At 39.4% G+C, this 16716-nt stretch overlaps 1 protein-coding gene across 1 annotated transcript in view; it reads right to left on the bottom strand.

The window, feature by feature from the left end:
* pcsk2 (proprotein convertase subtilisin/kexin type 2) overlaps nt 1–1428 on the bottom strand; it is a 28022-nt gene extending 26594 nt beyond the window's left edge. Inside the window, exon 1 of the mRNA XM_079689735.1 lies at nt 900–1428. Within this exon, the coding sequence (XP_079545861.1) occupies nt 900–1082 (183 nt within the window). The 5' untranslated portion in view covers nt 1083–1428. The remainder of the gene's footprint in view (nt 1–899) is intronic.
* Between the last annotated feature and the right edge of the window lie 15288 nt (nt 1429–16716).

Here is a 16716-nt window from a genome sequence, read left to right as displayed (position 1 = left end):
TGAAATAATGTTTTTTCTGTGGAGGTAAAAAAAAGAAATCAGAAAATCCTTATTCAGAGCAGCGTAGACACTCTCTGTTCACAGCTACGCCTCACTGGCTAAGGCTCCGGCCAATTTCACCCACACATTTATTTTGACATGTGACAAGGCACACACACTGACAGGGAATTATATCCATTGGTCTGCCATAAATGGCTTGTTATCTCTTTTGACTTGTTTTGATACGTGCTGCATTTTTCAAGCTATTTGAATACACGTATGTCTCAAGTGAGTAAAACCATGTCTGCTAGGAAGGCGATAGTCACGATGAGCAATGTAAATACATCATGTTTTGGAAATGTCCAATATTAAATAAGGTTGAGAAATAGTACCTCAAATTAATTCAATGTAAATAAACACATTTCATCCCATTCATTATGGGAATTTAATGACTTAACACATGGGTTTGAATTGTCCATTTTCTAAAAGCTATGGTTAACCTAAACCTCATGTTGTGAGTGATGTAATGAAGATAACAACATTATTCCACAAAATAAATTACGTCTTTTGCTTTATGGGACACAAACTGGATGTGATCTTCTAGTCCCTGGGGCTATGCCAATGGGCAACCTACTAGCCAGAGCCTGCATTTGATGACGTCATCAAGCCAAAGTGTAAAGAAGTCAAACCATGCTTTATTCTCTAAACTAAACTGCTTTGTTTTGCGCAATGTTTGACTATTTCTGAGGAAAGTGAAGATAATGTTAAGTATACCAAATAGTGTAAGCTATGTTTCAGGACTAATTACTTTGGTTTGCTATGAGACATGAATTCTTAAAGTTTTTCCCTGAAGAGAAAAAACAAAACAATATTTCCCGTAGTGGCAGAAAGCGTGACAGTTTTCCCCCGAGCATCCCTACCTTGCGGGCACTATGGAACCCATGTTGTGTTGCAAGTTGGTGCGCCTCGTCCTGTGCGCCCTCGTGCAGCTGAACCAGGAGATGGTCCGTAGAGACTCCTTCTGCAGCCTGCGTCGCGAGCAGCAGCGCGTTCAGCAGCACTATAAATCCCACGGCTGTCCCATGGCGGGGAGATCCACACATCGTGTCTGGCTTGTGTCAATCCGCCTGTCTGCCTGCCCGTCGGAGTGAAACCAGTGTGCGGGATGCTCCGCGCTAAAGATGGGAGGAGGTGGAGGAAGAGGAGGAGGAGGAGGAGGATGTAGAAGGGGTCGAATCAATGCTTTTGCGGACGCATCTCCTCGTCGTCAGCTGATGGAAGTTATTTTTCTCCGAGGTGTAGCCGCTCTTGCTGTGTGGTGCGAGTGGGGAGGTTTTGTGTTGTGGACCAAACCTGCATCCTCAGCTTTATCTCTCCTCTTCCTCCTCCTGTCATCTGTAATTCATTTACCTTACTCGCTCGGGTAGTATGTGCGCGTGACGTTGCGGCCTACCAATGGGCTCGAGCGGGTAGGTCCCGTTTCTTAGAGCTAGGAGACACTTTTCAGCACTTTGGAGAGCTCCTCCCATAACCCTCAGTGTTGATAGGAATTGTATCGATTAGTGTGATGTTGATGGGCTTTTTTGAAGGGAAAAAAAGGTACATTTAAATCCCGATAGGGAATAATGTGCCATACAACTCATTTGGACCTTTATGAACAAATACCTCTTATAGAATTCCAATGGGCACATATCGAAAATACACTATTCACATTTGTTTTTTAAACAACATGATGTTAATATCCTTTTCACCCAGCTCAACCCTCCTTTTGTAGTGGAATGTAAGAACAGTGATAAAAAAAATGATATCCTGTCTAAACATGCAGTCAGGCTTCAGAAAGAAACATAGCACCATCACTGCGACAATGAAAGTGGTGAATGACATTACTAGTATTTTAGATAATAAGCAGAGTTGTGCAGCTCTGTTTATTGACCTTTCCAAAGGGTTTGACACCGTTGATCATCGCATCTTAAAGCAGAGGCTACTCAGTATTGGCATATCCAGCCATGCAGTGGGGTGGTTTGTGAACTACCTCTCTGAAAGGTCCCAATGTGTTCATTTTGATGGGCTGTCTTCTGAGTGGTTAAACATTTCTAATGGTGTACCACAAGGTTCTGTTTTAGGTCCACTTTTATTCTCCATATATATCAACAGCTTAGGTGATAATGTGGATTAAGCTACTTTACGTTTGTATGCGGATGATACCGTGATGTATTGTGCAGGTACCTCCATTAAGGAGGCGGTTGTTAAATTACAGGCTTTTTTTAACACTATTCAGACTCAGCTCTCTGAACTAAAGCTTCTTTTAAATGTGGATAAAACCAAGGTAATGCTGTTTTCAAAAGCTAAAAAGACACCAGAGCCTGTTTTAGATATTGTAACTACGCAAGGGAAAAAACTTGAAGTGGGAACCTGTTACAAATACCTTGGTATCTGGCTTGATGACTGTCTCTCTTTTAAACTGCATGTCAATAACCTGCTAAAAAAACTGAGGGTTAGGCTAGGTTTCTTTTACAGGAACAAGTCCTGTTTCTCACTTGAGGCCAGGAAAAGGTCACTGTGACCTTTTTACCTGTGTTGGACTATGGTGATCTGTTTTATATGAATGCACCGGCCAATTACCTGATCAAGTTAGATGCCGCCTATCACAGTGCACTGAGATTTGTGACAGACTGTAAAGCATTAACCCATCATTGTACCCTGTATGCAAGGGCAGGTTTTCTTTCACTAACTGTACGGTGGCTCAATCACTGGTATCTTTTTATTTACAAAGCAATGTTAGGGAAACTTCCATCCTACATCTGCTCCCTAATCTCACGGCGTATTGTAAATGGCTACTGCCTGAGATCGAATGCTGTGGTTGTATTAAATGTGCCAACTGCTAGGACTGTCTTAGGGAATACAGCTTTTAGAGGCGCAGCTCCGCTAATTTGGAACAGTCTGCAAAAGGAATGGAAGTTGAGCAGTTTGGTCCATTACATGTTTTTAAAGCAAGGATAGATGCTATCCAATCGGAAACTGTTGGTATCTGTAAATGCTACTAGCTATACAAACTGTAGTCAATGTAAATATGCCATATGATGTCCTTTTTGTTTTTCGGTTATGTTTGTATTCATGTTGGAACCTACTTGCAGCAGGTCACCATTGAAAAAGAGGTCAATGATCTCAATGGGTTTTCACCTGAATAAATAAAGGTTTTGAATTGAACAGTGCCATTGGATTATAATTGGTCATTTGGACATGGACAGCAGGTTGTTAGAAAGAACCGTGAAATACTTCTCCTACAAAGGCTGCTCATTAGAGAACTCCAGCTCCCCTGATTTCCTCCTGCTTCCTTGCTGCTATACGATACATGAATGGGCCACTGCTGTAGTCTGATGTAACAGTGATTTGAATGTGTGAGGAAGTCGAGAACAAGCGGGAGAAAATAGTATCTGTGAGTGATGCTACAACTTTCCCTTTCGCAGAGAAGGTTCAGTGAAAAGAGGCATATATGCGTACTGCTGCACAGCTGGAAAACCGTGGTCTTTTCAGTTCAGGAATATGGACCTGACACTAGTCAGTCACCAATGTGGCAGCTCAACAGAGATTTCCCCAGAGCCATTTTCATTCAGTGGCCCATTTAAGAATCAGCAGGTTGTCCAATTAGCAGAAATCTGTTTGTGTTTTTATATACGAGCATGTGGACTGAGTGCAGCATAATTGATTTATCTTTCAGATTATAATTACACTGCTGTTGTCCCTATAATTTACATTGTCTAAACTTGCATGATTGTATGCTTGAATGCAGCTATCTTAACAAAATGCAGCTAAAACTAATTTAGCTAGCTCTCATCATCTCAAGTATTAACATTCATAAAAGCAATTTCAAGATGTGAAATCATTGATGAAAAATAATCAGTTTTCATGCTCTGCAGTCATACTGGTAAATCACTTTTTGGGTTTTTGAAATGTCACTTGTTCAGTGAAATGTGAAATGAAAATCTACATGGTAAGAATAATAAAAGCCTTATAAAATATGCATATTTTATCAACCATACTTTGCATTCAGAGCGATCATCCCTGTACACATTTTTAAAATATTATAATTCATCATAATAATGGCATACTGTCACGTGCAATGTTCACTGTTATGTAATGTTACAAAGGTGTGGTACCCAGAGAGTGCAACATCACGTGCATCAGTTATCACCGAAGTCTGGAAAAATAATGAAGGTGGATTTTCTATAAGTGGATCTGCTTTTATTAATCACTGTTTCCATACTCCCTGCAGACCTCCTCCCACACTCCTGCAACTCTGCAGCCCAGAGATTATTTATTTAGCTCTGGCACCCAGCAACCTTCTCTTCTCCATCAGTATAACCATTCTTCACTGCTGGGCCCTAGTGACTTATCACACTCGTGTTTTGCCTGCTGATTCACATGCCACGCATCCCCTCCATCATATAAGTCTGAAAACCTGTAAACAAACAATGTAGCACCATCTGCTTTTAGACAGTTGTTTTATTCTGAAATGAAACGCAATTGATGTTGTGAGAGGAGTAGGCGTTTGTATACCTTTCTAAAACTGTTCCATCTCCCACTTGGTGAAGCAATACTCAAAGAACCTCTGCTTTGCACAGGACAGCCTGTCATCTCTGCAGAAAGAAATTGACTCAATTTGACATGGTGGAAATCCTGTCACTAAGTACAATATCATCAAGTTGGTTATTTAACATGTATGTTCAATACTAATCAACACAAGTTGCTAGGATGTACAAAGAAAGATATTATTTGGGTTAACTAACTTAATAAATTACAAAGCCAATGATCCTTAATTATATTCTACATAAAGTGCTTAACATGAGAGAAGATTATTGTAACATCTATGTTTAATCAAAGAAAAAATGAACAAAGAATATAAATACAAATAAAACAGCAGGATAAGACAGGATGAAAAAACAAGCATCATGTAAAAATACTTTATGAAAAAAACAATTAATAGTAAAAAGACATGTCTTAAGATTTATTTTACAGATTGTGAGCCTTAAGACCTTCAGGCAGACTGCTCCCGATTTTGTGCAGAGACCAATATCAGAGATACATTAAATTAAGTTAGAAATACGATCTTATGCAATTACAGAGATATATATCTGGGTTGCTTCTGCAAAAATGGAAATAATGGTTTCTGATAATATCAGCAAGTGTTAGCATACAAGCTGAAAATAATTGGGCCTTAGATTGAGCCCTGTGGGGCACCATAAGTTATCAGAGAATTGCTTATTTATGGCCACATATAAATCTCAACTAGTTAAATGTCATGCTTTTCCGGTTATCACCCGTCCCCTTGTGTGTTATGAAGCTTTTTCTGCATGTAAACGGTCTGCAGAGTCACAAACCCTCAAAGTAAACTCTGTAGCGAGTAAAACTCCAACACAGAAAATACCTGTCTATGCTGACCCAGAACGCCTCGTTGGAGATTTTTCTTTTTCCATTTTTTTCTTCCTGAGTATGGTGACGTAACCATGCCCCGGTCCAAATTGAGCAATCTGTGGAGCTCCTCACACACACTCACTCAGCCTTATCTTTTCTCAGCCGCAGCACCGGGGATTTCTCAGCCTGAATTCAGCCTGAGTTGAGTTCAGGCTGAGTTCCGTGGTGTCTCGCTGTCTCGCAGACCCCACGCAGCAACCAGGAAACGACACCAGTAAGCCAGCTCACACTTTCCACTCCTCGAGCCTCAAAGGGCGCAGCAGCGAGCCCCGCAACGTCCCGCCAACACGGCTCCCAGACCCCAAGCAGTATTCTCATCTGTTTGTCATTACTGGTGTCCTTTTCTGGTTGCTAACAAACACCGTTGTAACACATAAACACACCTCAGAGCACAGTGGGCTCATAGGGAGGGGGGGGGAAGGAACTCCAACAAGCCGTTTAGGACAGAGAGTGAATGCACATACTATACAGAGATGCTGTTTGAGAAAACCAATGTGAGTTTGGAACATTGAACAATTCTAGTAGACCTCAACAATGGAATTATGATCAGTAGAAATGGCCATGACATGGGACCTTTAAGTGAAACCTGAACCATTTTAGATAATTTAAGAGAAATGTATATATTAAAACTATAATATACTCTTATTATATTACTTGGACCTTTGGAAAGAAAATACAGAATAAGAAAAAGCTGCTATTCATTATAACCCCAATGTCCTTTCACCTTACCTTCATGTGATACTTTAACTTTTATAATAATTCTTTATAAAAAGATGCTTTTAAATTGATAACATGGTCTTTATGGTTTACATAGTTTGTATTTATTTCAGAAAACATCTTTATTAATACGTGAATAAAGACTTGCACTTGAGTTGTTCTTGACCTTGGAAACCACAGGTTGAAAAATAATTCCCAACCCATGGTTCAACTTATGTGCTGTTCACGAAGCAATGCATACATGAATGATTGAAGACATTTCAATTAAGTAAAAAGCATTCTCGGAAGTAACTCTTACCACACAATAAGGGTTGAGACAACAGCCTCAAACAGCTTGGTAGCTCACAGAAGACTTTTACTGCGTTGGTAATATCTTAGTATTCCTCATGGTTTCCTAATGCCTTCGAGATCCTGCTGATTACATATGGAAAAGAGACTTCAGAGCACAATTCAATTCAAGATTGACTCTTTGTAATCTGTTGTTATGCAATTTTACGACTTCATTGGAAACTGAAGAGCCCGTAATAATAGCAATCACATGTTCACATGGCAGCACTTACTGTTGGTAGATAATTTAGTTCCAAACATAATATAAAATGATTAGGGGTTAATAACGCTCTAGAGAGTCTCTGGATATTTGTTGTTTCATACTTTATGATTAGGCAACCCATGTATTATAGGCTGTGCAGAGATTACATAACATTCATGGAGTTGTTAAAATGCATGGCTGTGTATCTGTGAAAGTGTTTAAGGAGGAGCAGAAAAATATGGATCTTTAATTTTTCATACTCGCCTGAGGCTGGAGTGGATGTGGGCTGCCTGTCTGTGTTTTTGCTGTGTGTTTGGTGAAAACAGGAGAGATTAGACCAGCTGCTATGAGTCGTGTGCATCCTTATCATACAAGCTGATAAGCATGTTCACACACCAACACACAAGGATCACAAAACCACGACAAAACCTCTACAACCTCTGCCACCAGGCTTTCAACCAGACTGGAATTGTTCGTGAGGTCTGAAAAACAAGGTTATCGATCTTTCACTCCTGCACTGTTGTGTTTTCAATGCTGAATGAAATCAATGCAGGAACACAGTATGTTAGAAACAAAGCTGTTTGTATGCATCTTATATGCTGAGTGTGTGAACATGTTCTTGTTAAAGAGGGATTCAATTCTTCTGCTGTTTTAACCAACCACTCTCAAATGCAAACATCGAGAAAAGTGAGCGTCAACTTACTTCCTCAAGTAAAAATCTCCGTACGAGGAAACTTTTTACAGTTTCCTGTCCCCTATATCAAGAGTAGTGTAGAGAGAGGCCAAGATACAATAGACAGAAGCAAAAGGCCTTTCCCTGTAGTTAAGCTGTCATTTCAGAGGCAGCTATATACTCTACTGCTCCGTCAGAGCCAGCCAGTGTTGTGGGACGGGATGTCTCTGAGGGAGAGGAGGATTGTGGGTACTATATCCGCATTGATTGCAGTGCGGATAGTGCCGGGAGCTTCTCTTCTAATGGTTTCAATCGTTCTATCTCTTTCTGTTTGTCTCTTTGCTCCACTCTGTCCATATCATAGGAAGCCACTACCTGCCTCTGGTTCTGCGAGATAAGATGCCTGCCTTCACAGGTAGACAGGTTTCAAAAGCCACAGACTTCCCTGGCCTTCATAATGGCCGAGAGCTGACAAGTGATGACATATCATTACCCTGGTGTCAATTTGACTTCACTTCTGGTTTTCTAGACATAAGAGCAGACGGTTCAATGATTCTTGGTTCAGTTATGCTTCGGTTCTCAAAACCAGGATGTAATCAATACCAAATTCTTTGTGTAAATTGACTAATTTCAAGGTTCCCAAAATATGTAAAGTCTCCTGATTCTGATATTCAGGAGCAATCTCTCTGTAGTTACCGGAGTAAGTCATGAAGAGATTTAATTGCAGCCACTCTATAAGCAGATAGCGCTGTAACACTGTGTTGTACAGATGCATTACTTCCAGCATGCCAGCTGGGGAAGCACACTGCAGGGAGCAGAGGGACAGCACCAGGTTATGTTGGGTCTGATGTGCTGTGAGGCATTGCAGACAGCACGGCCAACTCAGGTGGAAACAACCGCTCGATTTGTCATGGACCACGCAACTCAGTGCAGAGGAAGATTAAACTGAACTCCTCACCTTCCTCCTTACTGGCCCCCATCTCCTATGCCCTTTATCCCTCTTCTCTCTCCTACTGCACATCATTTAACTTCTCCTCTGCCCTCCATCTATTTAAATTGTCATATCGCTATGTAAGAGCTGTAGGACTCAGGAAATGTCCTGTGGGAAACAGGTCATTCATGTTACCACTAACCATAGCTTTCATTTGTGAGCTCAGTACTTCACTGCTCTGATGTTTTGATGTTTTTCTCTGCATGGTGATGGCTAATATGGACATTATTGATATTCCTGTCTGAGATTCAGCCTCGCCTTAGGCTAGCTGTGAACATATTAAAAACCTGAAGTACTCTAATACTTCAGAGAGTCTATCACCCTTGCCTAAACAGTTAAGTTCCTTCAACTGATGCTGGACATGTAGCTGCATTTAACACAATATTTAAATGTTTTTGATCATCATCATTTCCATTACCGGCTATCGCAATTGCTCATAGTTTAAAATTCTTCTAGTATCAGATACAAGCTGTGACGCATTATCGCCTTTAAATTGATACGGCAAATTGATTGGTATACAATTGCCTAATAGCACATCCAGCAGATATGAAGCAACATTAACAACCTTTCTAAAGAAAGTCTGATATTCTCATTCTTTTAGTTCCGTTTTGGTCTCCTGTACCTCATAAAGGAAATCATCTGATGCTCTTCTAATTGCTTGACTATCTAGAAGACAACATGTTTTTAATATAGTTAGCAAAACTGGCTTTACTCATTATAGTATCATATTGCTAACCTCTATAAGTTATCTTACTATTTGTTTAAGCCACGCCCCTCTCTATTAGCTATATGTTAAGCAACCTAATGAGATACTAGTGAACATAGCAGCATTCTGAACCCAAATGTTACTGTGGGGCAGCAACCACTCGCTGTATTAAAGATACAACATGTAGTGCCTCTATCTGAAATCAGTCTTGACCTGTCTTGGCTACAAAATACGTGTTTCTAAAAAATAATCTACATTCATTCTGAAAAGCAGTGAAAAAAAAATAAACTCATCATAATGTTATTACACCCACTACATTAAGATTTATTAACCAGCTGGAATGATAAACTTTGCAATTGTCATGTCCTCTCTCTACCCAGCTCCTCCTATAAATCCTTTTACAAATGAAACATAAACTCACTGGGTTTGTGCCACAGCTTAGCCTCAGTATGGGGATACAGTATGTCCTGTATTATTAATGGGCAGTGGGAAAACAATCCACCATTGCAGCCTGTAGCGGTGCAGTTCTCTCAAAGCTTTCCTTGCAAACGGCGGTGAAGGTGCACCGAGCAATGGTACCACCTGCTTTGTTATTCAAAGCATATTCCGGTTATATAAATGTAGCTTAATTGGAAAAGAAAAACAACTGTGCGGGTAAAGATTATGCATAATCACAATAATTATTTCCCTGTGTGTATTACCTATTTCGAGGTGAATAATGAATGCACCACCTAGGAGGGAATAAAAGGAAATGCAAATTAATGTCGGAGATGAATCACGTTCATCAGGAGTGAAAAACATTCAGTCTGATTTGATTAATTAGCAAACTCCCTCATACTTTGAAGGAAATAGCATATTTAACCTTCTTCCTGAACATATCAATATCTGAGTTATAACATGTAGATCTACAGAGACTAACTTTACAATATCTGTAAAAATGAAACGCCTAAACCTGATCCTATTATGTCATGCTTTTTTCTACACATACTGTGCAGTAACTTCTTTTGAAAGGTTCCTGTGTTGATGCTAATGAAACCTTTTGATTATTGTCACTGTAGCGTTGTGGAATTGGTAGCTCGGAATATGTGTTTTGATTCGGAGGCTTTGAACCAGAAAAATACACCATTGTTTGGGTTGCATTTTGAAAAGAGCCCATTTAGAAGGAGCTACTGATCTGTGTTATGTAATGGGATGATTTTTCAAAACGATTTAGTTTTTACAGCACTAATTATCTAAATGATATCAGTTGTTGCTTTGGGGTTTATAGCAAGTATTTGAATGATCAATTCTTATCTCCCATGCCCAGCATGAATTCAGATATCATGTTAATGTCACGACTGCAGGGATTTAATTGCCATCAGGGTATCATGCCGAGCGCACCCTAACATGCTAGAATGAAACACCTCAAACATATTTGCTGCTGATGATTTTGATTTGATTCTGTGGAAAACATTAATTCAAAGTTAATTTTTCTAATCAAGCCTCCTGAGCTGGACCTAGCCCTTAGCTCTTCACAGCACTGCCAACTTTCCCATTTTCTTTCATACGCTCATTAAGTCATCAGCGAAGTCAGCCACCTCCAATCTGATGTTGAGCAATTATCAGCTTCAGCCAGGCTGTGACGTTTGACATTGCAGAGTTTAACATCACATGCCTTTTTTTTTTCAACATACAAAAAATCACATACATAAGACGAAAACACATAACCAAAAGCAATACATACACAGAACAACTACATTACATTAAAGAAAAATAACAATTATAAATTAAATTGGTACATACATACAACAAGGGCACTTGAATACATCACCAACCATCCAGTTTTCCAGTAATGACACCGTATTTCTACAGAGGATATCACAGTCGTTTTAACATATTATCCTGCCCCAGATTCGTTCAGTAATTGAGATATGTCGTTGTTCTTGGTGTATAAAACGTCCCCAGACCTTCTGGAACAGCTCTTGTTTGTCTTTGAGAATGTAAATAATGTTTTCTAAAGGCAGACATAGAGAAAGTTCCCTGAACCACATGTTAAAGCAATCACTCCTTTTGCTTGTAACAAAACAGATATCTATAAAGATTTGTTCATAACGCTGTAGATTATGTCCATCCGGATATAGGCCAAGTAAAAGCATATTTGGTTCCAGCTTTAAGTTGATCAATAAAATATTCTGTACTGTTACCCTAACCTCTTCCCAGAATTCCTTTATTCTTGGACATAACCATAGACAATGGAACAGTGTGCCTTTTTCTTCCCCACATCTGGTGCACGTGTCTGGAATATTATCACATACCTTTTTAGTCTGATGAGACGGCCTGACCTTTGAGGCACAACATGAAATAATCACCATTTAACAAATATCGTTGTCACAAATCCTGTTGAGCTCCATGTCCTCATCTAAAACAGAAAACTCACTTGGAGAGTGTGCTAATCAAAGAGCTCATCCTTTTCATTTGTTTGGACATTATAAACAGTTTCGAGAGTGTCATCATCAACACAAATACTGCTAGCTATAGCCACTGCAATTGATGGGATTGGGGAATTAAATGCTCAACGTCAGCTCCTCAGCTTCAGAAAAGTACCGTTTTGCTAAGAGGCTAATGTATCCGGGACTAGAGGAAGGGAACAGACCGAGTGACCTTGGCAGAATATGATGACAATGATGTTGTGTTACTTGACAGCATGCACAGCAGTCTGTGTGTGTGCGGCTCTGATGCTCTTTCCATTTTAAAAGGACATTAGGGCTAATGGTAATGGTATCTCAGAGGTTTCCAAGCCTCTTTCCAGAACTGCCCTGTGTACTAGCTGCTAAAGAGCATAGTCCATTAAGAAAGCAAACAGTGGATATTTTTCATAGGCCACAGACAGGGCACAGTGTGAACATGTCTATGTCACAAACAAATAGAATCATATTCGTTATTGAGCACTTTTTAAAACCTAATCCTTAGGTAACATAAACAAATTGCCAGGAAGGAATGAATGAAAGAGTAGATTTTCTGATAAAAAGGGTAATAGGGAATAAACATTTCCCGGAAAATCATTAACACAACAACTTGACATTTAAGCACTGGTTACTGAGAACAAAGGTTACAGTGGTTGCAGAGAAATGCTGCGTAAAAAAACAATCTATTGTATGTGTGCATTGAACGAGCATGTTTTTCCAGGTGGCTCTGGGAGACGGCTCTTTCGATTATGTCCTTTTGTGTTTGTGAACGGCGCTCACTTAATCTGCAGCAGTGACTCTCACGGAAACATGGAGATTGACACCTTTCATCAGACTCTTAACACAGATGTGAGAATTCGCAGCGTCTGATCCAGCCTGGGATTAGTAACGGCCACAGTCTCCTTATGGCTCAGTAGCTGCACCGAGTTGACAGCAGCGATAAGCCTGCCATTCTGCCGGCTGACTGTGAAGCCAGCGCAGCTAATTAACAGTTCTCTCCTGGGCTGATTCGTTTATTCAGTGTAGCCTCATTTATTCAATGGCGTAAAGGTAATTCATTTGCATATAGTTTCATTATTTACGCTGCCCAACTTTACTAACCATAGCCACTTTATTTTAGATATGATTAAAGGCTTCATTATAATCAGTCATCTCTGTGCACTGGATGATGTGCAGTACTTCCCTGAATACCTTCTACACAGACCCATCGTGCCAGTGTAAATAAAAGATGCGAGCAGAGTGTGTAAATAAACCCTGCGCTGGCCGCTCCAGGAGGGTCAATAAAACTACAAGCTAAAATGCATTTAGCGATCCTCAATGAGAATATCATTGCTCATTCTACCCTTGCGATTTGTGAGGATACCCCAGCCAATCAATACAAGGACCATTAAGCTTAACAAACCTGGTTCATCTGCAACCTTCCCACAGGCTCTGTAAAGCATCAACATGCATTCTGGGACAGCCTGCCTACCTTTTAAGGGGCTAGTGGCTCGTACAAAGCTGGATGGCGTTTAATTCGGACACTTAATTGTCACGTTCACGTTGATGTACACGAGGTGACGCAAATAACCCGCCAACTTCATGCTGTAAAACCTCTAATGTATGTGTGTGCATGCTCTATCTGTACCGCACGCATGCTATGATCTGACATTTAACAAATTGAGTAATTTGCGACCATTTTTTCCATAATTATTAGTTCTATTACAGCTGTCATGTCACTCTCGCTACAAGCTTCGGGTAGCTGCTGGAGTGAGATATGGAACTTAAAGGAAACAGGACTGAACCTAAGAGACCAAGCACAGCTGTGTGCCGCATGATGAGGTTCAACATTCAAAATGAGAACTGTAATGCTTAAAAAAAAAAACATTGCAAAATAATTCAGTGATTAACATAACTTGTTTTACTCACAGCCGAGCTTAAAAGAACAATTTTGCTGTTTATTGTTATTAAATCACTAGTCATTGAAAAATATTTATTTAATTTTGAGTTATTCTCTTACAACGGTGTGTTAACAAGCATTATCTAAAAACAATGAGCCATTTCAAGCCATTATTTTCCCATCAGGATGACTATGCCCACTCACTGTTGTATTGTATTGCTTGATTCAAATTACAATGTTTATAATATGACAACAAAATAGCTATGATTGCTACTTTTTAAATACAAAAACATAAAACCATCAGAATGATATCGGCAACACCAGAAAATCATAGAAACGAAGCACAGCACATAAAAAGTTTCTATATATAAAACTCCACGCAGCGTCATAGCGCTGTATGTTAGCAGAAACACACAATCATGCAACACACAATTTTAGTTTCACCACTTAATTGCCTTACTTGGCCTCACTGCTTTTGTCATGTGTAATTGGTTGTCATGACAAACACTCAGCCTATTCATAGCTCAGAGGCTTGTGTAAAAACCCCTCTGAAAAAAACATTTGAAGATAGTACGCAGAAGATTTTTGATAAAAGCTTTCTGCGTCTCGGAAAGCCAGGAATTAAGGGAATGATAGCCGGTTATTTCTCTTTGCCTTCAATAATCTGTCAGACTAATGCAGGCAAACTCCTTGACAAAATAGACACCAGAATTCAGTAAGAAGAAAATAGTCATTTAGTATGACCAAGAGCCCTAAAAATACATTATAAAAAATACATTTTGAGGGAGGACTCAAGCATTCTACCTTTGATGAGGGAAGTTAATTCGTTTTTCTGGTGTTTTTATACTGAAAGAAAATGTAAGAACACACAGTGAATCATTTGTATTCATATAATACAAATACACTGAAAAGCATGCTTTTACTTAGATTTAAAGGGTTTTTCTATAGAGACAAAGTGTAGTCATGACATGTTGGCTTCAACACAGCAGACAGCATTCTCCAAGACCTCCAGCCATGTGTTACCTAAACACATTCATTATTTATGTTAGAAGGAATGCGTAGATATGACTCTAAGGTATGTGAGGGGATACCTATCTATGATTATATACCGCAATGATAGATATTGGTACAGATATTTGTTCTTATTCTGATTAAATTACTTGTGTTCTTTTATGCAGAGCATGAGAGCTATGATGTATGAGGTGAACACATCGTCAATATGCTAAATCTATAAATAGCTCCATATGTTGCTCCTCTTTCGATCAGCCATCACGGCAATTATGTTTCAAATTAAACTAGGCTGAGTGCGCATGGCAGTGAAGTGTTTATGTTTTTTTACCATTCAACATCAGCAGTGGTGAAGCAAAGAGTACATGTTGTGTTAACGTCAACCCAGTGTTGTTTGCACAAAGTAGATGAAATAGAAATGGGTACAACATAAAAGAGAGTCACTGATCCATCTGTTAATCAAGCCTATTTGTCCTTTAATTTAGTTAAAATCTGATATTTTTGTAATTCTTATTGTACGTTATCTGTGACCTCCAAGTCGGAGTGATGCCACTGAAGTCATGAATAACTGTGGTCTTTTGTAACAAACCCTCATTCAGCTTCATTGATTTCAGCTACTTCAACAAGGTCCGTGGATATTTTAATAAAGGAACGTTTCAAGGCTTTGTGAGAGACAGACATGTTTTCATTTCAATTGCAATCTGATTGTACACCTTTTTGTAGGATCACATCATATCACATTTCATTGAGCTGGCACATTTATGCAAAGCGACTTTTGCATAAAGCGACAGTGCGTGCAATCACCCATGAAGATATAAACTGAAACAGCAAGACCTTGAATAAGTCAGACCTTGATTTTTTAAATTATTAATCTGCCAAGGTGTAACAGGTGGATTTCCAGTCTGGAAATGGTGATGTGTAAACTCTTTGCCAGATTTCAATGGGTTAGCATGCAGGAATGTTTTATTGAGGGGTACTCACAGTGAGGGAGAAGTAAGCCAATCGGGCACCATTTGGCTAAAAACAAAAAAAGCGAGTTCATTGTTAAAGGAGTCTGAGTGACATAAAAACCTTCGTCCAATGGTGATTGGATGAAATCTTTCCACCAGTTGACAACATAGTCATTTTGTTGTAAGCTAGCCATTTACTTGATCTTTAATAATGTATTCATCATACCTTTATCAGTGACTTAGACGCTAAATATTCCATTTGTAATTACAGGCTAATGGCTGCGCCTTATTCCTTCAGGGTATCAACCTATCCTGACGTATTCTTTTGGCCTTTTGACCTTTTGACCTACAAGAAATGAAGGAGCCAATTAGAGACGGTCAGCTGCAAAGCATTCCTTGGATCCTGATTGAAAGTCTTCTTACACACCACTAAGCCTCCAAACACCTCCCCCCCCTCCCGCACACACAAACACCACACAGTAGCCTTTCCCTAAATATTTTTTGGTAACCAGGGTGACAGGCCAAACAGAGGGAATAAGAATTGATTTCTTTGGATGGGAAGGTGAAGAGAAGATTGTTTCGCATAAATGGGTTTATTCAGGTGTGATCAAAATGTAGGGCAAGCTACCGTAGCGACGAGCAACAACATGAAAATCATCAATACCTCACTCATTCACACTCTGAAAAGACTTTAACCCTTTCAGACAGTTTTCATCTTTTCAACCCCATTGAGCAAATTACCTTTCACAGACCATTATTTCTATACATAAGCTCTCACCGTAGAGAGAGAATACTCTCCAAAATACAGGTTAATATTGCTTTTCAAAAAAAAGAAATACAGCAGTAATAGCCAAGTAGTATATACAATGGTGTACTTAGATTTTCTGAGGGTTGAATACACAATAAATGAAATCAATGGTTTCTTTGTGTGGATGTGTGACAGAGAAAATGGGGGGAATTACACTAGCCTGTGCAATTATGTGAGTCAGAGATATAACACAGACAGAAAGAGAAAAATAACAAGAGAGAAGAATATATAAATGGTGAAAGTAAAAGAATATCATTGAAGCTGCACTTTTTCTTCTAAACCCTTACATAGTCATTGCTGTTATCCCTGAAGTAGCTCATGAAGATGCCAGTTGGTGGTCACACCTTCTTGAAACAAAACTGGACTGACAAATACATGTCCGAATGTAAAAGATATTGATAAAGCAAGGAGGACGGTGCTGATCCTCAGGCTTCAGCCGGGATTGATTTGTTCTGACTGATTGATTGATTTAGTTCAGACAAGCAGTGAGTTGGCATTTTCTGTCACCCTTGAGAAAAATCAAGGCCGACAAACACTATCATTGAAGTAACTTGAAAGGC

Source organism: Notothenia rossii, assembly GCF_949606895.1.
Source record: "Notothenia rossii genome assembly, chromosome: 6".
In the NCBI taxonomy this organism is placed as follows: domain Eukaryota; kingdom Metazoa; phylum Chordata; class Actinopteri; order Perciformes; family Nototheniidae; genus Notothenia; species Notothenia rossii.
The sequence above is the reverse complement of the archived record's forward strand: the minus strand, read 5'-3'. Positions and strand labels throughout refer to the sequence as shown.